Source organism: Mustela erminea, chromosome 17, assembly GCF_009829155.1.
Source record: "Mustela erminea isolate mMusErm1 chromosome 17, mMusErm1.Pri, whole genome shotgun sequence".
Lineage (NCBI taxonomy): Eukaryota > Metazoa > Chordata > Mammalia > Carnivora > Mustelidae > Mustela > Mustela erminea.
The window spans coordinates 67,097,807-67,120,509 of NC_045630.1; the positions used below are offsets into that span (position 1 = coordinate 67,097,807).

Genomic DNA, 22,703 nt, shown 5'->3' on the forward strand with positions numbered 1-22,703 from the left:
TTTTTAAAAGATTTTATTTATTTGTTTGTTTGTTTATTTATTTATTTAAAAGAGAGAGAGAGCATGAGTGGGGGTGGGGCAGAGAGAGAGGGAGAAGCAGGTTCCCTGCTGAGCAGGAAACCCCATGTGGGACTTGATCCCAGGATCCTAAGATCATGACCTTTGCCAAAGTCCAATGCTGAACAGACTGAGCCACCCAGGAGCCCAACTGTCTACTAAATAAAGATTGGTTCTTGCACCTTGAGGTAGACATTTATCACAGGTCTTATAAGGTGTTTTCCTCTTGATAGTAAGATAGAATAAGATGCCCAGAAAATCATTTTATTTTGTTTTGAGGACTCTGGCTATCCCTACCGTTCTCTCTCTCTTTTTTAAAATTTTATTTTAATTTATTTTTATTGTTTCAGTGTTTTAAGATTCATTGTTTCTGCACCACACCCAGTGCTCCACGCATTATGTACCCTTCATAAAACCCACCACCGGGCTCACCCATCGCCTCATCCCGTCCCCTCCGAAACCCTCGGTTTGTTTCTCAGAGGCCACATTCTCATGCTTCGTCTCCCCTCACCTTTCTCCTAATGCCCCGGGTCACTTCCTCTTGTGTACACCCACATGACATTTGCAGTGAGAAGTCTCATCTCTGGACAGTTTTTGAAAGACCATAAAGCAGTACTAATTTTCTTCAAAAATTCTCTTCACTGATATTCCTCCGAATCCTACAACACTAATTCATCAAAGTGCAGCGGGACCTTCTCCTGTTTGGAAAGCAGAGAAGATGATATAACGGAACTTTCGACGTAGACTTGAAAATGTCTCGTGTTCTAGTGACGGATTGACAAATGTCCTGGTTCAAGTGACTTATATTTGCAAATAACAAACCATTTCTCCACCTTTTTGTTAGAAACCATTGTTTTCATGAGAAAAATCAATTGTTACTGATGTCAGTTTGCGTGGTGCACATATATGTGTACGTATGTATACATATACATACATATATGTACAGTTTGCATGGAGCCAACTGTAAGCACGGGGACCGTTAGCATACTCTTATTATGTGCGTGATGTGGAAAGTGGGCCCTCTATTTTGTAAACTCCTCGAGAATAGGCATCTTGCCTTGTTCACCTCTATGTTCCCAATGTCTGTGAGAATTCTTTGTCCCTAGAAATGCTCAATAATAGTTTGCTGAAAGAATAAAGTTTTAGAATAGAGGTAGTCTATGTTTCTTGACAAATTACAAGTGATAAAAAATTAAGCTGTAGAAAAACTCAGACTTTTCCCACATCTCCAGAGAAGGACAGGGGAGGGAGATAATGGGAAAGGCGCCATATCTGGTCTGTTTGCAGTTGCACTTGCAGCCGTTGTAACAGTGGAATGCAGCCACGTCACAGATAATCCACGTAAATTTCTATGACTGGCATAGATGTTAAATAGAACTTTCATTGACATTGTGGGACTCTAGTCCCTTAAATACAAGAACTAAACTTCATAGTTTAATCATGGCTATGAAGGAGATAATATGTTCAGTCCTGGCCCTTGGCTCCTCCTTTCCTTTATTTTAATGAGAAATAATATTTTTTAGTTGAAGTCTTTTTTCCCTGAGTGGGGCCATGGCACCAAACTTGCTATTTTTATAAGGTTTATGAGGACTTAGGCTTATATAGTTTCCTTCAGCACTGCTGTACTCAAAGAAAATTATTAGCGGATGGGAACATCAAGCAATTTAATGTGAGATTTTTAAATGATGTGCTGCAAATCATTCTTTAAAAAATATAGCCTTAGCTTTACGAGGAATTATTCCAGAGCAGATCCCAGACCTTTTCATTTTGATTTTCAAAATTAATGATTCAGAATAAAATGTATGGCTTGTAACTAAAATATAAAGTGAGCCATATAACAATTCTATGAAACAGGTAGATTGGTCATTACTACCCCCATTAGGTACTTAACGAAATTAAAGCAAATTTCTAATGCTCATGTGGTTGTAAAATGGAGGAATCAAGCCTTTTAACTGACAGTCCAGTGTACTTGCCATTAGCCCCGCCTTTCCTTCCGCCTCAATCACTTGGTTCGTTGTATAAAGCAAATATCATGGGTTTTGCTTTTTCTTTTAGTGCATTGATACTAAATAAAAAAATATTAAAAAATATTTAAAAAATTAAAAAAAAAAGTAAGAGAGACTGAGAGAAGATTATAGTAGGGAGCAAAAGAGCTATATTTTTTAATGATAGGATTGCAAACTTGAATAATATATATTCTGAATAGAGTTAAGGCACAAATAACTTTAAAGGACCTGAAGTGTTAAGAATTAACATCAACATATTTAACTGTAAAAAGATCACTTCATGTTTTTGAATTATGTTACGTAATCTTCTAACCCACTTAAGAGACAAAAATTGGAGACATTTTAAAACAAGAACTAATTCTGGAGAAGCAAAAATTAAAAACTTTAAAATAATAAAATAATTATGACCTTTATCCCATGGGAAAGAAATGGTTTTATGTTAAAATTAACATCATTTCCTTGTTGGTTTATGAGCCAAGAAAGTGGGACTCCAGAATATACCCAGTAAGTGTGATATCAATGTTCGTGCTGCAAGTTGGGGGTACTCCAGAATTTGAGGTAGAGAGCATCTCTTGGAGCTTCTGGGCCCAGGAAAAGATCTGATAACTGAGGGGAGGCCGCAGGCAAGCTGGACAGAGCTGATTAAATGGGTATGGGAAGCACAGATCTGCCTAGTGCCGATAACCTTGACCCATACAAGAACCCTGCAAATTACTTTTGCCCTTGCAAAATGGAAGGTAAGACTCCTCTCTCATGAAGCTGTCTGGGATGCACTCCAGCCTCCTCCGCAGCCACCAGCGCTCACTCACCTAAGAGCAGCATGCCAACTGAAAGACAGTACGGGGCTCTAAACCTCCTCTGTGTTCTAGTCAGTCTCGATGGCCTCAGAGCCAATGAGCATTCTCAGAAAACTGTAAAAGTAGCGAGAGAGTCAGGGGTCCAAGTGTTAAACCACCAAGATTTAAGATGTTCTCATCCTGTCCCTCCATTAATCTTCAAGTCACCCTGATCCTCGCCCCAACAATGGTGGTGCTACGGGGACTGCAGCGACTCGGTCAGTCTAGATGGGCTGAGAAGATGGGGCAGGGCTGAGCCTCGCAGGCAGGGGTCAGAGCAGTAAGAGAAGCTTGTCCTATGAGCCTCTCCTGGCTGCAAAGGCTGAAAACCCAAAGAACACTGGTTATGACACATGAAACCTCGTCCCCAAGTCTTGCACACTTCCACATTGCTCCCTGCTCTAAAGAGTTCTTTTTTTTATTTTTAAATAATCATATTTTTAAAAGACTTTTTAAATTTATTTACTTGAGAGAGAGGAAAAGAAGCAGGCTCCCCACTGAGCAGGGAGCCCAATGCAGGATTCCATTCCAGGACCTTGAGATCATGACCTGAGCCGAAGGCAGATGCTTCACACACTGAGCCCCGAGGAGCCCCAAGACTATTGCTCTTACCCCCTTTTATTTTATTATTTCATTGTGACCAATCCTGCCCTATTATTTCTTGGGTCATAAGCTTATCCCAGGGTTGGCACCACTGGTGAGAAGTTTCTGGACAACCAGAAATGTTGATGGATTAAGAGAAGCTTAGCTACAATAGAAAAAGGGCAGGAGGAATGGTGGCGACCCTCACAGGGACTTGACTCTGCACACGTACAACCAAAAGCCATCGGATGGGACACCTCTCAGACACTACTTCTGTTCTCAAATAAAAATAGGATGGTAATAATACCTGCTTCACAGAATTGTCTAAAGATCAGAAAGCAATGTGAATTAATCATGTCAACACGTAAGTTATATGTACATTAAGATAATTGATGGTGGTTCTTAACTCTTAAAGATTAAAAATCTTAAAAATCTTAAAGATTTTTTTTAAGGTCTCTATTTATTTATTTGAGGAGAGGGGCAGAGGGAGAGGGAGAAGTAGGCTCCCTGCTGAAAAGAGAGCTTGACCCCAGGACTCTGGGATCATGACCAGAGCTGAAGGCAGATGCACAACCAACTGGGCCACCCAGGTTCCCCTCTCCTAGATAAAGATTTTAGAGTGTTTTCTCCCCACTCCAACTCCATCAGAGGTTCCTTGGTGTGTGTGATATAATTCATTGCCTGAGTTGTGTTTCTGCCTTTAATACTGTTATATATTTGAATATAATGAAATGATATGGAAAAGTAAAACAATACTAGACTTTCAAGAAGATAATTTTAACCTCTCTCAGTTGAAGGAGAGGAAAGAGGGGAAACCAGAAGTGTAGAACCTAGCTCTACTCCAGTAGAACTTGAAGCTAGGATATTTAGGTTGGAATCACACTAGAATGAAGTGTGGGCAGCATATCTAGCTCAGGGAGTTCCCTGCTTTGTGGAAGGGTCTGAAGCCATTCTACCATTTTCCTTTTGTTTGTTTCATTTTTGTAAAGTTGCCAAAAAGAAGTATGCCTTTGGAGAAGAATTTCTGTTTCTCTTTCTCTCCACCAAAAATACAGGTTGACTTTTGTCCCACATTTTAGAACTATAAACCATTAAAAAAAAAAAAAGTGATTTCATTAGTTTGTTCAATGAGGTATCCTAATTTTTGCTTCATGAAATAAAAGTAAACACACATACATCTCACTTCCTTCATCCCTTCCATTTAAATGACTGAGAGTACAGCTAAATCAGATTTTTAAAAACCCAATCTATGAAGCTAGGAATAAAATTTTCTTCCTATTTTGACAAGACTCTACAGAGAGAATTAGGCTATCTTGTTAATTTCAAGACTGTTGGAAATCTGCACCTGGGTTTTCATGAAGTTGTTGAGTTATATTTTCTAGAGATACATTGGGGAGAAAACAAACAAACAAACAAAAAAAATAAACAAACAAACAAACACACAAAAAAAACCTATGCATGTCCTGTGTTCCTGTCATTCTGGAGTCCAAAGATTGGATGGTCCAGAATTCCATCCTGACTTACATGGAATCTAAGACTAATCAAAGATACACAACAAAATTTTAATATGATCGTTTTATCTTACATCTATTAACTGTTATTTTCTTTTTAATTTTTCACTCAGAAACCTGACTTTATGTTCATAACACATTTATGTTTTACAAAGTACTACTGAGAAACTTCTGGAGCCACAGTGTCTCTGAAGCGCTGAGTCACCCAGCATCTGCTCAAGTTAGCAGCTCCCTCAGCTGAACCTGTCTCCTGAAGATAACGTGGACTACAGCTGGCGGGATTTGGGGCCCAAGGTTGCTTTTTTTTTTTCTTTTACTCTTCCACATATGTAACGTTTCTTTCATCTTTATCTGAAGAAGACTAGACAACTTTTTGAGAATTGTCTTTGTCTTCTTCCTCTCTCTTTTGGATACAATTTATCTTGCCAGGTTCTTGACCTTCCAGAAAAGTGAAACACTTTCCAAAGGAAACCGTGAGTACAGAATTCTTCCTAGTACAATTTGTCACCAATATAATCAGGAAAGCTGTCTCTTTTGAACTTTCTGCACTGTGTTTGATAGAATCTTTAAGAATTGTTTCCTGGCTTTTAAGAAGTAGAGAAGCTTAATTTTAACTCTTTCTGTGAATATATCACTTTAAACAATGATCTTGAGCTCGTAGCTACACAGTATCAAAATCTAGCAATGACCTGATTACATGGGGTCATAGAGAAAACAAGTAGGTAACTTGGAGCAAAATAATACACAAGAAAGATTGGGGTCTCCATAGAATCATTGGATTCTGTAGCCAAACTACTAAAGAACACCCACCAAGTAGCAATTATATTTTGGGAGGAAGAAGATTAATAATTTGAAATTAGTGTTCAGTGTTCTGGCTGAGGTAAGCCAGGGAAAACTGTGCCCATATCCAGACGAAAGAAGGTAAACCCTACGGAGATTTTGCCGGCTATTATCTCAAATAGGTTGGATCCCACTTATGTTGTTTAACAGTGTGACATTTTACATTGCAAAAGCCAATTACCAAGAGGTTAATAACTTGAAATTTATGATAATTGCTAAAGGATGTGCTGAACTTTTTATCTGTAGTGTTTGTGAATAAAGCAAATAAAAAAGATAAACATATATGGGCTATAGTTTATGTGAAAAAACAAACATTTCCAAACGTTTGTGTATGTCATTCATCAAGTTTATTGCAAACCATGTTTAATTATTCATTAGATTAAATTCAGAATGATCAGTACAAGTCAACACTTTTCTAGCCTCTGTAAAGAAAATAAAACTACAACTCTTTTCATCCCTCTGAGATGTGTGATTTTGCTAATTTAAACTTGTCTCCATCATTAATCCAAATTAATTCTATTTATAGGACTTAATAAATGGTGGCACATATTTATGTGAAAAGTTGGGAAAATGTAATCACTGATAAAGAATTACTATCCTAAAGGGTAGCTGCATATGGTTGAAATTATGTAAATATTCTAGTGTCTTGTGACAACAGGTTTTTACAGGCTTCAAGACATCTGAATGTAAGTTCAACCTGTGAAAACACCTTGGAACACAGAAAGGGACATCACAGAGATTTGAGAACCAGCAAGAGATAGAAAATTTCTAACTTTCAGGCTATGGAGAGTGGTGGACCAAAGGTGCTGGAAACAGCAGAGCAGATCCAGGAACGGCGTCAGGAGGTGTTAACTCGCTACAAAAGGTTCAAGGATCTGGTTGCTGAGAGGGGTCAGAAGCTTGAAGATTCCTATCAATACCAGGTTTTCAGACGGGATGCAGAAGACCTGGAGAAGTGGATCTTGGAGAAACTCAAGATTGCAGATGATAAGAGCTATGAAGACCCGACGAACATACAGGTACTCCGTTCTTGTGACTTCTTCAGAGCAGACTCTAAGATCACCAGGGAGGGAAACATTCTTGTAATGTAAGTGGGTATTTAACTATAAGGGCATGATGTCATAGAAAGTTCAGACTTCCTGTTAGGGACCATAATTCTGTCACTAAATGGCCTGTGTCCTTAACTTCTTAAGCCCGTGTCTTATGTACAGAGGAAACTCACCCTATGGAAGTAATTCTGGTCTGAAGTTCTGTTATGGGCATAACAGTGACTGGGAGTTCGAGGAAGTTATGACGTATCAGGCAACTTTAATATTTCAAGGTTATGAAATGTCAGGGCTTCCACTCTGCTGGGAGATTTTGCCCAGGTTCCTCCCAAGGAGGAACTGAGCTATCCGTGCCCTTGCTCAGTCTACGTGACAGGTGTCAGGAGGAGGCTCCCTCCCTCCTTCTATCACAGCATGTGACAGAGTCATGACCAGAAGAAAGGGTTACCTACCCAAAAGGGGTAGTTGATGTTGGGGAGGAAGCACCTGGTTCAAGAACAGAGTAATATTTATTAAAAAGATTGATATACATCTGACAACAAGAGTATTAACTGATAAGCAAAAATCATTCAATTAAAAAAAAGCCATTATATTAATGATTATTTTCATCATTGTGTTCAGCTTTCCATAGCACTTACTTCCTCTATTCTGAAGAGGAACAAATATGGGGCCTCTTTTCATTCTCACTAAAGGCAAGTGAGACTTAAAAATAACAGGGTAATTACTGGAAACTCCCCAGAGTCAATGGGGACAGGACAGAACATTTTCCTGGGTCCCCTGACCTTGTGCCTGGATTGGCCTCAAGTGGTCATTTCTTTTAGGATGTGACCTCTCCAGCTCTGGTCATCAGTCATCTCTTTATCTAGGTTGTGAAACAAGTTGTTCTGCCCAAAAGTAAGAAAAGGAACTTTATACTCTAGGCATACTAGGGTTCATTAGCCTTAACTTCTGATTTCTAAACTTCAGGCCAAGTATCTGAAGCACGAGTCCTTCGAGGCAGAAGTACAAGCAAAATCAGGGGTCATTCCTGAACTGGAAGAAATCAGGGAAACCCGATTTGCTGAGGGGCATTTTGCCCACGAGGACACCAAGGTAAATGTATGGTAGGGCTCTGTAAGAGATGTTTCCAATTGTTGGTTATGTTAGCAGAGTTTTAAGTGACTATGCCAGGTCTAAAGCTTGCTATAGGGGGTTTGGAACCAGGGTTCCTGCCTCTTCTCTTCCACTGGGGAGGGGCAGGAAACACGGTGGACGTCTTCACGTCCCCTGAGGCAGGAAGAAGAGAGCAATGATACAAAACTGATCCCGGGACGGCATCGCATTCCTCCTTGGCCTCCGGAAGAAAACTTCGCTTAAGATCAAGCCCTCTTTAACCTGGTTGCATGTGTCTCTGATGAACTGGCTTTCCCCAATGCTATTTCTAACGATTTCTTCTGACCTCAGAGTCCTTGTCCCTGACACTCTCCAAACAAGCGATGCGGTGTCATGTGAGTCTTCTCTGGAATACCTCTCCCTAGTCTGTGATACCTCCCTCCCTTCACAGCCCACATGCTGAGACTAATGTTATAGTTCTCAAATTCCACTCTTCTGCTCATTTTGAAAAGCTTCTAAAGTCCCTTCTCTTCAGAAAATCTTCCCTGAACCCTGAGGACTGAAGACCACCATATTCATTACTAATCTAGCAATTCTTTCCTGACAATTCGCATGCTCTTCCAACACATTTGTGTTGATAGAGTCAATTCAGGATCTCTCGTGCACAAGTGGACTTGTTTGTTTTTACTGTTGAAGTTTGTTTGAAATTGTCACACCGAATTTATGTGACATGGTCTTTCTACACTTCATACAAATTCTAGTCCATTTTACTGTCAACAAAATATGGTCGGAGAACACGGACTTAACAGAAGTTAAAGAAGTATCCTTATTGAAAAGGATAGTTTGTAACAAGAAAAATCTCAAAAATTATGTATTGATATAAAATAGATTTTTTTCTATATTACTCACAGCTTTGTGTGCCACTAATCACCTACATTAATTAAAATAGTTAAGACATGTTTGAGACATCTTCACAACTATCAGACTCACTGAGCTCCATCAGACCACAGCACTGGAGAATTCAGGGAGAAATGTGATCTCCTGGCTACCGTAAACAATGGTGTAGTTGAAAAATTCCAGATTCCTGAGGACATGACATAGACAGTACCTTGAATTTGATAAATTATATAATCTGTGATCTTCTAAGCTAACCTGGCATCAAAGCCTGCAATTACACAGTCTTAAATTCTCTCACTGCTTTGGTGCCAGTAATTTCCATTATAAATTAGCAACATTGTAGCTCTTACTGTTCCTGGCAAACAGCTCGTGCTAAATTTCTTCCATGACTTGCCCGTACTTAGAACATCCTCTGCCTGTCCCCTACCTGTCCAAATCCTCTCTGCTTCTCAAGCTTCAATTCAAACCGAGCACTGTTATGTGAATCCTTATTCCGTCCTGCCTCATTATTTACGACCCTTTCATCCTCTAAAACCTCAAAGCATTTTTACATTTTTTTTCTCGTGTGGCAGATCACGTGTGGCTTGATTTAACATCTACTCCGAGGCACATCGATTTCCTCCTTTAAATATCTGTTGAGCAATTAATGCACGAGAGAATGCAATTTTTATCCAGGGCCCTCTCTGCACATATCTCCATGTCTTGCCGCTCCTCAGTAGGTGCGGTGCCTGAGCAGTTTTGTGTCTCCTCCCAAAGGCCCATCTGGAAGAACTGCACAGACTATGGGACCTGCTGCTAGAGCTGACTCAGGAGAGGGGCGTCCTGCTGCTGCGGGCCCTGAAGCTTCAGCAGTACCTGCAGGAGTGCGCTGACATCCTGGAGTGGATCGGAGACAAGGTATGGGACCCACAGGACACAAGCAGGACTTTCCATCCCTGTCCAAGGCACCCCCCTCCCCTGGCAATCTAATGCAGGCTGCTGGGAAAGCAGTCTGGGTGTCTGTTTCTGGATTTTGTTCCTTGAAAGAAGCCATTCTGGCAAAGATTTAGGGGTATCCCGGAGATCAGTGACCTTGTGTGTGGGGAAAAGTGCCCTGTCTCCCTCCCACCAACCTTCGCTCCTCCTCCTAAGTTTTGCTCTTACTCTGGGTTCAGGCTGAGGGTGTTGCTAGCTCCTCTCCTAAGGGCTGCCTCTCAGTACATATAACTAAGGAGGTTTCTATTTTCCGAGTACCTGATGGATAGGCCTATAGTTAGGACTGAAGAGGCACTCACGTGAGGGCTCAGTCCAGGGCTTTTGCAGATACCAATGGGTTGAACTGAGTAGAATCAAGATGAACTTATTTTTCATGTTCCAGAACACACAAGGGCACTTCCAGGAGCCTTGACCAACAATGTTCCTGATCTTTCTGAAGGATTACCCCAAACAGCAATGTCCCTGGGACCAGGATACTCCCTCAGGAAATATACTCCTGCCTCCGGCTCTCTCCTGAAGGGCCTCTCCCAGGCTCCACTAGCCACTCCTTCTGAGCTCTCCTGGGAGTGTGCGCAATGGTTTTGGGCATTTGAACTGCAAAAACTACTTGCTAGTGACTCAACAGCCTGCCTTTACCCACAGGAGACAATAGTGACGTCCGTGGAGCTGGGTGAGGACTGGGAGCGCACCGAGGCTCTGCATAAGAAGTTTGAGGAGTTCCAGGCAGACCTGGAAGGTCGACGGGAGAAAGTGGAAGAAATAAACAAGTATGCCGGAGAGTCCGCCGAGGTGAGGTGGGGAGCAAAGCGTCAGTGTGGGGGAAAGGTTCTGGGGTCCAAAACCTTCCCGCCATCAGTAGATGGGCTAAGAAGGACGTGGGACGTTGTGAGGAAACAGGGACGCATGGCCCTGTGGCAACATGCCAGGGCAATTTCCTCTCCTGTCTGGGTCCATCTCTTGCCCGTCCACGGAAATAGAGGCGTGAGCGGGTGAGCCAGCATATGTGTGCGCACACGTATGCATGTGGAGGTCCTAGACCCCAGCGAGGTCACTCCTGGGCAGAAGGCCCATCACCCATGTTCCTGCTGTACCTTTTCCTCATGAAGAAGAACCAGAACAAAGTAGCAAAGGATATAAAGTAACAGTGAGCTCTCCTAATGTATACGATGTCATTATACATGATGTTTTTGTGAGAGGGGCAAGAAGGGAGGCAGTTTTACCTTCATTCACTCAAGACAGTGTTTAAACAGATTTTCAGCATCTGAGCAAACAATTTGGTGTGGGCATAAATAATATTAGGATATGCGGGAAGACTGGGGAGCCCGTCTGATTTCCATGTGCTGTGAGGGAACTAGAAACTCTGACCGTCGGCTGCTGTGTCTGTCCATTGTCTCAGCTCTTGTACTGGGACACTCCTTCTGTAGTAACAACCGAGACTTCAGGCTGAATGGGTATTGGAGTACAGGAAGTAAAATGCATCTCAAATTTTTTTTTTTTTTTTCAGGTCACGTTTCTAATCTCTCTAAACTTTCTCTCTCCGCCAGCTTTGTCTCATTGTGGAAGTTTCTTGGTTGTTCAGTGCTATCTAAAACACTGTCCCCAAACTTCAAACAACAAACATGTTCTTTTTCCCCAATTTGGTGATTCGGCTGCCTGGCTAGGCAATTCTTCTGACCCCACCTCAAGGGCAACAGTTGGGGTGGAGGGTCTAAAATGGCCTTGCCCCCATGTCTGGGGCCTTGGCTATCACTTTCCAGGAGTGCATGCTTTGTGTATGTGTCAGTGGCCCGAAGGTAAGAACAGAAGCTGAAGGGTCTCTTGAGACCAAGGGGCAGGAGCTTGGATCATGCCAGACACATTCTATGGTAACCCAGGCCGAGGCCAACCCAGACCCAAAGCCTGAGGAAATGGACTTCCCTTCTTGCAAGGAGGGCTTCATGGCAAAATAACATGGCCGTTTTGTCTAGTTGACCATAGGATGCATGGATTCTTAGAGAGTGTGGCCTCTGCTCTTGTGGAGTGAGACCCGCACACAGCTACAAACACAAAGGCCATACATTCAGGAAGGGGAAGGCAGACAATTCCATCTGGAGAGGATTCAGAATGGGGATGGGAATTCCAAGAGGCAGGGGCAGAGGGAGTAGGAAGGTTTGGATGCGTAGGAACTGCTCCAGATTGCCAAGTGTCCAAATAGGCTGATACCGTTAACTTGATCTAGTATACACACATCTCAGTGCTTCAGATGTTTTGCAATGACGTATGAGATTTTCGGCAAAATTAAATGTGTGTGCATGTAATTCTGGGAAGAGGGAAACATCTCTCATTAGATTCTCAAAGGTGTTGGGACCCCAAAGGAGTTAAGAACCACAGTAGTAGAGTTTTGGAAAATAAAGTCCTAGTTCACAGAGGGAATTTTTTCTTCCTGGGTTTCCTGGGGACGTGGCAGGCATCAACAAGGTGGAATTCTGAGAATAACTTCACGGCCGGGCGATCGGTTAATCGTCTTTCCCAGGGTCGCGGGCAAAGATAGAGTATCTGGTGGGTTGGCTTCTGGATCTTGGTAAAACTAGGGCACAGGGCTATGGTGAAGACTGGCATCTGGCTAGACGATCTTTCTCTATTCCTGGCAAAGTAGGAACCAGTGTGGAATGAGACGTGTTCATTGATTTTTGGAATAGGCTCACCTTTGCCTATCCCCGGCCCTGGCTTCCTTCCAGGAGAACCATCCTGAGCTGCCCTTGATCAAGCTGAAGCAGGATGAGGTGAACAAAGCCTGGGAACGTCTCCTCAATCTGGCTCTGCAGCGGCAGGAAACATTGTCCAGTGCTGCAGACCTCCAGCGGTTCAGAAGGTATGAATCTGGCCAACACATTATGGGAAACTCTGCAACAGCACCGTCTTTGTGCTTGTGCTAGCTTCTGGCTACAGTTAGCAATTAGTGGTCAGTACCTCAAACCAGAGTAAACCATGTGCTTGCACCTGAGGCAGCAAGGGAGAGTGTAGTTACGACAACTGTAGTTACCACAGCGAAGTGTGTGGTGACTGGAGCCCAGAGCAATAAATCTGACACAGGTGAATTAGTGATGGAAGTGCTGTGAGATAAGGAACGTGTAGCAGGACCTGGGTGGGAGTGGAAGGTTGAGTGGGGAGAAAAAAGACAGTAAGAGCTGACCCAGATATGGGAAGTGTATGTAGAGGCCCAAGGACCAGGTAACACTCAGGCCTCTCATCTCAAAGGAAACCATTACAAGCAGGAACTCTTACATTACTTTTTGCTAGTGAGTAGGAACTCAAGGTAATTGCTAACTGAGTGAACCAGGGTGGTCCTTGCCGTGTATGTTGCTTGCCCCGGAACGCCTGCCATTGACGTTGTTGGGACTCCTGTGGCTCTCTGGCAGGGATGTGACTGAGGCCATTCAGTGGATCAAGGAGAGGGAGCCTCAAGTCACCTCTGAGGACTACGGCAAAGACCTTGTGACCTCTGAGGCCCTGTTTCATAGTCACAAGGGCCTTGAGAGGAGCCTTGCAGTCATGGAGGACAAGGTAAGCCCCTGTTGGAAGCCTGGGAGAGGCATTTGGTGGATACCTTGCCTCCAGAGGACACAGTAAACTCACTATTTTGATAAAGAGAAATTCCTTATCCCTGAATACACTTCCTTGTTCTAGTTCATAACTTTCCCATGGAGTTTTATTTAAATATATGTACGTGTTTTATATACTCGTGTGTGTGTGTGTGTGTGTGTGTGTGTGTGTGTGTGTGTTCTGTAATGTACTTCATGACTTAAAAACAACAAAGCTACCTCCAGGAATGGCTTCCTAATCTTATTCAGGACCTGCAGTCAGAGAATCTTTCCTTTTGTCAAACCACATTTCTGTCAGTTCCAGCCGAATCCTGTTTCTTTTTGTCCTTCTCTCAGTAGATAAGGGAAGAAATTTCTCCTTCTTCTTCACCTTCTCACCCTCCTCCTCCTCCTCCCCATCTGCCTCCTCCTCCTTCTTTTTTCCTTCCTTCCTTCCTTCCTTCCTTCCCTCCTTCCCTCCTCCTCCTCCTCCTCCTCCTCTTCTTCTTCCTTCCTTCCTTCTTCTTTCCTATCTTCTCCCTTCAGATAAACTCAGGGACACCTAGAGCATGTTACTAGATCCACTTTTCTGTTCTCTTCTGAAAGCTGGAAGACCTAGTCCCTATCTCTAGAGGAGGAGACAGAGGCAGGTTTGAACTTGGAGTAAGCCCCGCCCCTCACAGGCTCCCATCCTTGCTTCTTCCCCTTACAACATTACCCATAACCTCAACCAACTCCTCCAGAGTGTGTGCAGTGGAGTCAGCCCTGAAGGTCCCCATGTGCTGCCCCCGACCATAGCTTTGTCTCTAGAACCAGTTTCTGAAAACTATTCCATTATTCTATTTCTTTCATTCTTTCTCCATTTTTGTATTTTGACTTTTTCCCCTAATAATGAATAATAAAATCCCATGATTTGATGCATAATGATAATGAAATTTTAAGTCCTAGACAACACCTGATTGTAGTTAAATATAATGTAAGCACTAATGGTAGCATGTGGGAAAGTCACGCATACCCACATTGTTGACACAATGACCCTGCTCCTTAGGAATTGTTCACAGAATGGTCTGGCACTGCTAGAATTCTTGGCAGAAATTCTCCTGGGCAAACGTGTCTCTCTGATTCTCACAACAGTATTTATGAGACAGTATAGAGTGTGGTGAAGAACAGTCTGAGGTCCAACCCTGCTTCTGACACTTCGTAGCTGAATGACCTTGACCAAATAAAATTCTTCACCTCTCAGTTTTCATGTGAAGGAGGAAATAAAAATAGTTTCTGCTTCTGAGTGTTATTTTAAAAAGACAATAAGTGAGTGCATGTTCAGTGCTGAGCAGTAAGCACTCGATAAGAGACAGAAGTGGTCAGTACATTATTGTTGCTGATGCAGTATGTTAGCGTATTCATACAGAACTATCCTTGGAAAACAGTGTGGAGATTCCTCAAAAAATTAAAAACAGAGCTTCCCTATGGCCCTGCCATTGCACTATTGGGTATTTATCCCAAAGATACAGATGTAGTGAAAAGAAGGCCCCAATGTTCATAGCCGCAATGGCCACAGTCACCAAACAGTGGAAAGAACCAAGATGCCCTTCAATAGACGAATGCATATGGAAGATATGGTCCATATACACTATGGAGCATTATGCCTCCATCAGAAAGGATGAGCACCCAGCTTTTGTATCAACATGGACGGGACTGGAGGAGATTATGCTGAGTGAAATAAACCAAGCAGAGAGAGTCAAGTATCATATGGTTTCACTTACTTGTGGAGCATTAGGAATAACATGGAGGACATTAGGAGAAGGAAAGGAAAAGTGAATTGGGCAAAATTGGAAGGAGAGATGAAACAGGAGAGACTGTGGACTCTGAGAAACAAACTGAGGGTTTTGGAGGGGAAGGGGTTGGGGTGAGCCTGGTGGTGGGTATTATGGAGGGCACGTATTGCATGGAGCACTGGGTGTGGTGCATCAACAACGAATCTTGGAACACTGCATCAAAAACTAACGATGTATTTCATGGTGACTAACATAACACAATAAAAAATAAATAAAATTATTTTAACATTTTAATTTACTATTTGTTATTTTTATATTATTATGTATTTTATTTAATATCTTTATTTATTTTAATTTAATAAGTATGTTACTGTTATCAATAGTTATTAGTTGTTTTGTCAGCTCCCTCCCATAAGACTTTGTCAGGATGAATCAGAATGCTTGGATTTCCCATTAGGTTTCTTTTTCATCCCAAAGGTGAAGGAGTTATGTGCCAGAGCAGACAAGCTGATGCTTTCCCATCCTCCAGAGGCATCTCAGATCCAGCAGATGAAAGAGGACCTAGTCTCCAACTGGGGGCACATTCGAGCCTTGGCTACCAACAGATATGCGAAGCTGGAGGCTTCTTATGGGTCAGAAATCCCTCCTCTCTGTTGCTCTGACTATCTCTACAGGGTTCAGATATGACATCAAAAGCAGAAATAAAGAGTGAAAAGAATCGAATAATGAGGGACCCAGCCCTCCTGCCTGCTGGTGGTGGAGGCAAAGGAAGCTTTATTTGTTAAGGGAAGCCCTCTGCTGGCAGACGTAACACCCAGAGCGACTCCTCCCCGCACTGTACCCCATTGGTCTTCCTCTACTTAGAAACTGCAGAATGCTATCAAATGGCCCACGCACCTGGAGAAGCAGCTGAAGAAGCATCAAAATCCCCAGCCCTAGCTCAGGAACTGAAGTATATTTCCAAGCTGAACAGTGTAAAAATAAATCTAGAATTATTTCCTGAATGTAGGTTAGCTTGCCAAAATGTTGGGCATCATTTCAGTAGTTAATGTTCATAGTTAGTCATTAAAACACCAGAGAGCAGTGTTGATCTTACTTTTACAATTCTAAATTAACTGGTGAGCATTTAATTATTTGAATAGGTAAACGTTTTAGTGTCTTGTTTTTAGTCATAGGGTTAAGGGTGAGCTAAGGCGCGCAAGGGCTCCTGACCTTAACACTGGTCCCCTTTCCTGCCAGGTGCCCCTTGTTATTCATGTGTCTTGTCGTATTTATTGGCCTCACTGGGAGGACTTGACTTCACTTCATGGGCCTCTGGGGTGGTGTGACCTTGTGATGTTGGAGAAGCAAGGCGCAGATGTGTCATCACACAATGACACACCCATCCCAGGAGTCAGCAACCTGGGGTGAAGGACAACCTGCCCGACGTGCCCCACTGAAGGAACAGGAAGCCCATCAGGGGGAGGGAAGGGGGAGGAAGGGGCAGGATTAGGACTGCATGTCTCCGCTCAACCCAGCCTTCACTCTTGACTCGGTCCACGTGCGCCTGGTTTCTCCTTCCTGTCCTTTACCTTGCCTTTCCCGCAGGTACCAGAGGTTCTTATCGGACTATGAGGAGCTCTCAGGCTGGGAGAAGGAGAAGGCCGCTCTGATCAGTGCTGATGAGCTGCCCACAGACGTGGCTAGCGGGGAGGCCTTGCTGGACAGGCATCGACAACACAAGGTAGACAGGAAGAGCCCCCCGCCACCCAGGGGGAGGAAGAGGGAGGGGCCAGGAGTGCCAGAAGGTTTCTTGCTGCATTTTAAGACATTTTGTCTTGTGGCCACAGCACGAGATTGACTCTTATGACGAGCGATTCCAATCTGTCGATGAGACTGGTCAGGCTCTGCTAGATGCTGGTCATGAAGCCTCTGAAGAAGTTCGGGAAAAGGTAACCCAGTTGAACAGTGGGTGGAATTTTGATACATGTTTAGCCCCACTTAATCTCATCATAATATGAAGCATGCTACCCACTCAGACCTTGAAGTCGTGAGAGAAAAGCCCACCTCTTGTCCATGTGTGCATCCTTCCAAAGGCCTCACACTTACTAGATGCTCATGTTGTCTCTTCCTTTCCAAAGATGACAGCACTTGCCAACAGCTGGGCGGCCCTGCTGGGGCTGTGGGACCAGCGGCAGCTTCAGTACCTGCAGTGCCTGTACCTGCACCTCTTCTATCGCGACAGCGAGCAGGTGGACAGCTGGATGAGCAGACAAGAGGTAATGGGGGGGGGGAGAGGGGCCAAGCGAGTGTCCAGAAGCCATTTCCCCCACCCCTCATTTATCCCATGACTACTGTCAGCTCCCTCACAACCACTTCTGTGGGCTGGAGATTGTCTTAGGAAGTAGAGGGTGATGTACAGGAAGAAGATGAGATTGGCCCCTTCTTTGAGGCTCTTACAATTCCCTCATGAACAGACGACTAGAAGAATACCTACATACACAGCAGAGGAGCGTTAACCTCCACTGAACATAAGGCCAGATGAATATCACATTGCTGAGGGATCAGGAATAGAAAGTTGTGACGAGTCAGGGAACGTCAACCAGAGATTTCCTGGAGGAGGTGACTGGTCCTCTTGGGGGAGTGTTGGGAAGTCAGAATGGAGCAGGGATTGGCCAGGACAACTCTATGTGGACAGAACCAGAAACAAAGGTGATCAAGTTGTGTGAGAGGATTGGGGAGGAGTCTGAAGTTCCTGCTGTTCAAGGTTGGTCCCTACCCACCATCCCACCATAGCCCACCTTGCTCTCCCACTGTCTCCTCTCCATCCTTAGTCCTTGTCTCAGAGATGCTCCAAAAGCAATGTTTCTCACCAATGAGGAAGAGCTGAGATGTGTCTCTGTCTTCTACAGGCCTTCCTGGAGAATGAGGACTTGGGGAACTCCCTGGGCAGTGTGGAAGCCCTTCTTGAGAAGCATGATGACTTTGAAGAGGCCTTCACCGCCCAGGAGGAGAAGATCACAGTGAGATGCGGGCTCTGGCGTGGGCACCTGCTCTGTGTTTGTTTGTGTCACTTCATACAACACCCGTCTTAGAGAGAACCACTCGTCACTTTTAGACATAACATGAGGGTTCTTTTCAAAAGAGAAAACATTGAGAAAAGTAATCATACCAATTTTTACCATCCCTTTTTTTATTCCACAAAGCATATTTAGAAAATTTTAAAGAGGAATTTTTTAGCCACTTATGTTTTCCCAATGACCTGATGATTGTTTTATTTTTTCTGCAGCATAAATAGATACTATTGGATCCATATCTGACACAGAATCATGACTTGGAAGTTTAAAGTGTATTATTTACTTTTTCAGGTTTTTTTTTTCCTCTCCAGTAATGTCTCCATTTAGTTATCTCTAGTAAAATCTAGATGTCTAAGCAACACTCTTCTTTTCCCGTACATCTTCAGCTTTGTGTTCTCCAAAGTGACCACAGCTTTCCTGTGAACCCTATACTACGATGCCCCAGAAACTGGTCAATGTATAAGCCGGGCTCAGACAAGTGTGGGAGGATTTTATTGATCCAATGTACTATATGTCTTTGGCGGTCCCCTCGGCCGGTTCTGGCTTTTAACCCATACATCCTACCACTGGCAACAGCAGCAACCAGAACAATAGAATTCCAAGTCAATACAGGGATTAATATGGTCCTTATCCATCCATATGCTTGTTCTGTTGATTTTTATTGGTAAAAACTAACGAACAGTATAAAATAAGTTGTTGTTTATAAAATGTTATCATGTGTTTTAGATTATTTTCCCATTCTCTATCACTTAATGCACCCTGAGTTCTAACAATTTGAGAAGTTCATGTAAGAATGTGAGTAAAAATTTCTAGCCCTTCTTCCTGTGAGGCTAGAGATATGAATACATGTAATCGGGCAGAAGGGGGGGGAGAGCAAGAGAGTGAGAGAGTGAGAGCGAGAGGCTGGCCACTGCACAAGACGATATCCACAGTGCTTCCTCTCGAAAACTTAAGAACAGGAGCACCTGGGGGGCTCAGTCTGTTAAGCCTTTGACTCTAAGTTTCAGCTCAGGACTTGATCTCCTGGTCGTGAGATCAAGCCCTGAGCAGGGCTCTGCGTTCAGCATGGAGTCGGCTTGGGATTCTCTCCCCCAACTTGAACACATGCTCACTCTCTCTCACTCTCTCTAATAAATAAATAAATACAGTCTTAAAAAAGAATTAAGAATAAATCAAATATTCACCTTCAAGTGACATCAAAATTCATTTACTATAACCTCGATATTAAAAATATTATGGCATCAAAGAGAGTAATTAATGATACATTCTGAAACGGAGTTTGTAATAGAAATCAGAACGAGGTCCCAGATGTCTGACCTGAGAGTTGTTCACTTCCCACATTGCCATGCTTTCTCTTTCAACAGCTAACCCAGTGGTGGCCACTTACTCAGGGGACACTGAGGGAAACCCACTCCAGTTTTTGTTGTTTTGTTTTTCAGACCGTAGACAACAATGCAACGAAGCTGATCAATGGCGGCCATTACGACTCTGAGAACATTGCTGCTCTGCGGGATAGCGTACGTCGGAAGCCCCGAATGCATGTCTGCCCGTCTGTGCCCTGGGGCCCGGGGAGGAGGTGGGGCCCAGGGACTGAGCTGGGCAGTGAATCTCATGTGTTCCTACTTGGCTTTGATGACTGTGAGTCTCATCTTGGTTTTTGCAGCTCTTGGCCCGGCGGGATGCCCTACGTAAGAAGGCGGCCACTCGGCGCAAACTCCTGGAGGATTCCTGGCTTCTGCAGAAACTCTATGAGGATTCAGATGACCTGAAGAACTGGATCAATAAGAAAAAGAAGTTGGCCGACGATGAAGATTACAAGGTAAGTGGGTTTTCGGACCCTGGGCACACTCATCAGGACTGTGTCAGGGGACCGGAGTCCAAGAGCTGAAAGGACTGGTGAACCTCTTTACAGAAAAGCCTGGTGAACCTCTTGCCCTGAGCCCCTCAAGGCACCATACTCAGTTAAAAGCAAAGAATCTGGTTTCCGGATTTCTGTGTCCCACAGCCTCTCATTCATTTTTCTTCAGCACAAATTCTTTTTTCCCTTTTTCCTTTCCTTTCTTTTTTTTCTTTTCCCTTTTTTTCCTTTATCCCTTTTCTTTTTGTTTTTTTAAATTTTATTTATTTATTTGAAAGAGAGAGAAAACGAGGGGGTGGGCAGTGGGAGAAGGAGAAGCAGACTCCGCACTGAGCAGGGAGCCTGGCACAGGGGCTTGATCCCGGATGCTGGGATCAGGACCTAAACCGAAGACAGACTCTTAGCTGACGAGTGCATCCAGACACCCTTCTCCAGCACGACTTCTAACGTTTTATAACGGAGTGGGGGAAGGGAGGCGCGGCGCCTTATTTAGCTGCTTCTTGTCCCTCCGCCACCTCTGCTGCTTCCCTCTGTGCCGCGTAATAGGAAAACATTATGTCTGATCCCCTTGTAGGTTCAAATTTACTCAAAGCTCCTCGGAACCCAAAGGTAACCTCAAGGTTTGGCATAATGCAGAGTTACACAGTTTTGTAGCTAGAAGGGAACAACCCCTCATTTTATTGATGAGGAGACCAAGGATTTGAATTGGGAAGTGACTTGTGCAGTTACCCAGTTATTTGCAAGGCAGTTTAACATAAGTGTTAGAGCATGAATTCTGGAGAAGGTGAACCTGGGCTTCAATTCTCTTAGTTCTGTCTTATTTATGTGACTTTAGGAGACCCTTGCTAAGTCATAGATTTCTCCACCTTGGGGTTGTGTAAAACATGGATTTTTCATTCACAAGCGTTACGTCCTACAAACTATTATACTCACATATATACACTCATACACTTTCACACTTAGTTGAGGCTAGAATGAGTCTCCTAATTTCGAGGCCAATACCTATTCACAATATTTACTTTTGTTTCATATCTTTATAGAGCTATGGGCACCTTATCTGTACCTTTCATCTTGTTAAACTTGTTTGTGCTCTTGGGAGGACGTGTGGTTCCTGGGTACAGAAGGTATATAGATCTTCTCTAGAGGAAGAGATTATGCATCAGGACAGAAATGGGAAAAATTTTTTCATCATTCATGACAGCTCCCTGTGTTTGATTTCCTTCTTTTTTTTAAATTTCAAATTTTTATTTAAAATTTAATTAATGAACCTATGTGGTAAAATGGGTTCCAGGCGTAGAGTGCAGCGGTCCATCGCTTTCCTAAACACCTACTGCTCATCGCAAGTGCCCTCCTTTATCCCCATCCCCCTTCCTGCCCATCCCCCCGCCCACCTCCCTTCATCATCCCTCAGTTTGTTCTCCATCATTAAGGGTCTCCTTATGGTTTGCCTTCCTCTTCCTGCCCCCCTCCATGTGTATCTGTTTTTGTTTCCTAAATTCCATATATATGAATGAGATCGTATGGTACTTGTCTTTCTCTGACAGATTTATTCCTTTTAGCATACTACACTCTAGATCCATCCATGTCATTGCCAATGGCAAGCTGTCATTCTTTTTGATGGCTGAGTAATATTCCATTGCTTATATATACCACCTGTTACTTATCCATTCATCGGACAATGGATATTGGGTTCTCCCCGTAGTTTGGCTATTGTTGATCATGTCAGATTGTTAATTCTTGCATGGCGTGCCATATTCGAAATGATCTTTAGGAGCTGTCTAGGCTGCACGAATCCATTAGCCATGTGTGACGTGTGGCTAGAAGGAGGGGTTGGCCACATGAGTTTGTTCACGTTCCCTGGCTCAGTAGTTGAACTAGGACAGTTCCCTTGTTTCCTCTCCTTAATGCAGTTGTATTTATAGTGAGAAGTAACCCCAATCCTCAAAATTTCCGCTCCTCATTCTTCGGATAAGTTTCCTTTATCGTTTGGATTTAGGACATACAGAACTTGAAGAGCCGCGTTCAAAAGCAGGAGGAGTTTAAAAATGAATTGGAAGATTATCAACGCCTGCTCGACACACTGGAGAAAACTGGCCAGGAGATGATTGAGGCTGATCACTATGCCTCGGACAAGGTGGCCGAGCGTATGGACGAGGTGGTCAGCCTCTGGAAGGAGCTGCTGGCAGCTACAGAGCAGAAAGGTGAGAAGCAGAGGTTTTGGTGAACGTCTACCTCCTAAGTTCTGAAACCTAGCATTTTAATCTCTACCACTTTGAATTTTCCTGGTGACCTCCATAAAAAGGGAGGCTACTCATTTCTTCCTGTATTGAACAGAGTTTTTATAACTTAACATAAGTTTACCACATTATACACATACAATTTTATGTTTTCTTCAGGCACATAGGTTTAAATGAAATTATTTCTGTTTTCTTCACTTTGCTCCCACTTTTTTTTTTTTTTTCTGTCTCCTTAACAAATATTCCAGAGCCATGAATCCAGTATTGGCTATGCACCTGAAACTGGTGTTCTTAAGTTAGATTTTCCCTACTTGGGTTCTATAGATGAGACAAGATATTTTGCCCCAGGTTATTAAAGTAGACATCACAAGATTG

The 22,703-nt window shown here is 43.3% G+C and overlaps 1 protein-coding gene across 1 annotated transcript in view; it reads left to right on the top strand.

The window, feature by feature from the left end:
* The first annotated feature begins 5,316 nt into the window (after nt 1–5,316).
* The window catches only part of SPTA1 (spectrin alpha, erythrocytic 1), a 65,013-nt gene continuing 47,626 nt past the window's right edge, over nt 5,317–22,703 (top strand). Inside the window, exons 1-15 of the mRNA XM_032318843.1 lie at nt 5,317–5,465; nt 6,491–6,851; nt 7,845–7,970; nt 9,624–9,764; nt 10,485–10,631; nt 12,560–12,693; nt 13,241–13,385; nt 15,655–15,809; nt 16,765–16,900; nt 17,007–17,108; nt 17,298–17,435; nt 18,069–18,179; nt 19,673–19,750; nt 19,897–20,052; nt 22,088–22,292. Of these exons, the coding sequence (XP_032174734.1) occupies nt 6,615–6,851; nt 7,845–7,970; nt 9,624–9,764; nt 10,485–10,631; nt 12,560–12,693; nt 13,241–13,385; nt 15,655–15,809; nt 16,765–16,900; nt 17,007–17,108; nt 17,298–17,435; nt 18,069–18,179; nt 19,673–19,750; nt 19,897–20,052; nt 22,088–22,292 (2,011 nt within the window). The 5' untranslated portion in view covers nt 5,317–5,465; nt 6,491–6,614. The remainder of the gene's footprint in view (nt 5,466–6,490; nt 6,852–7,844; nt 7,971–9,623; nt 9,765–10,484; nt 10,632–12,559; nt 12,694–13,240; nt 13,386–15,654; nt 15,810–16,764; nt 16,901–17,006; nt 17,109–17,297; nt 17,436–18,068; nt 18,180–19,672; nt 19,751–19,896; nt 20,053–22,087; nt 22,293–22,703) is intronic.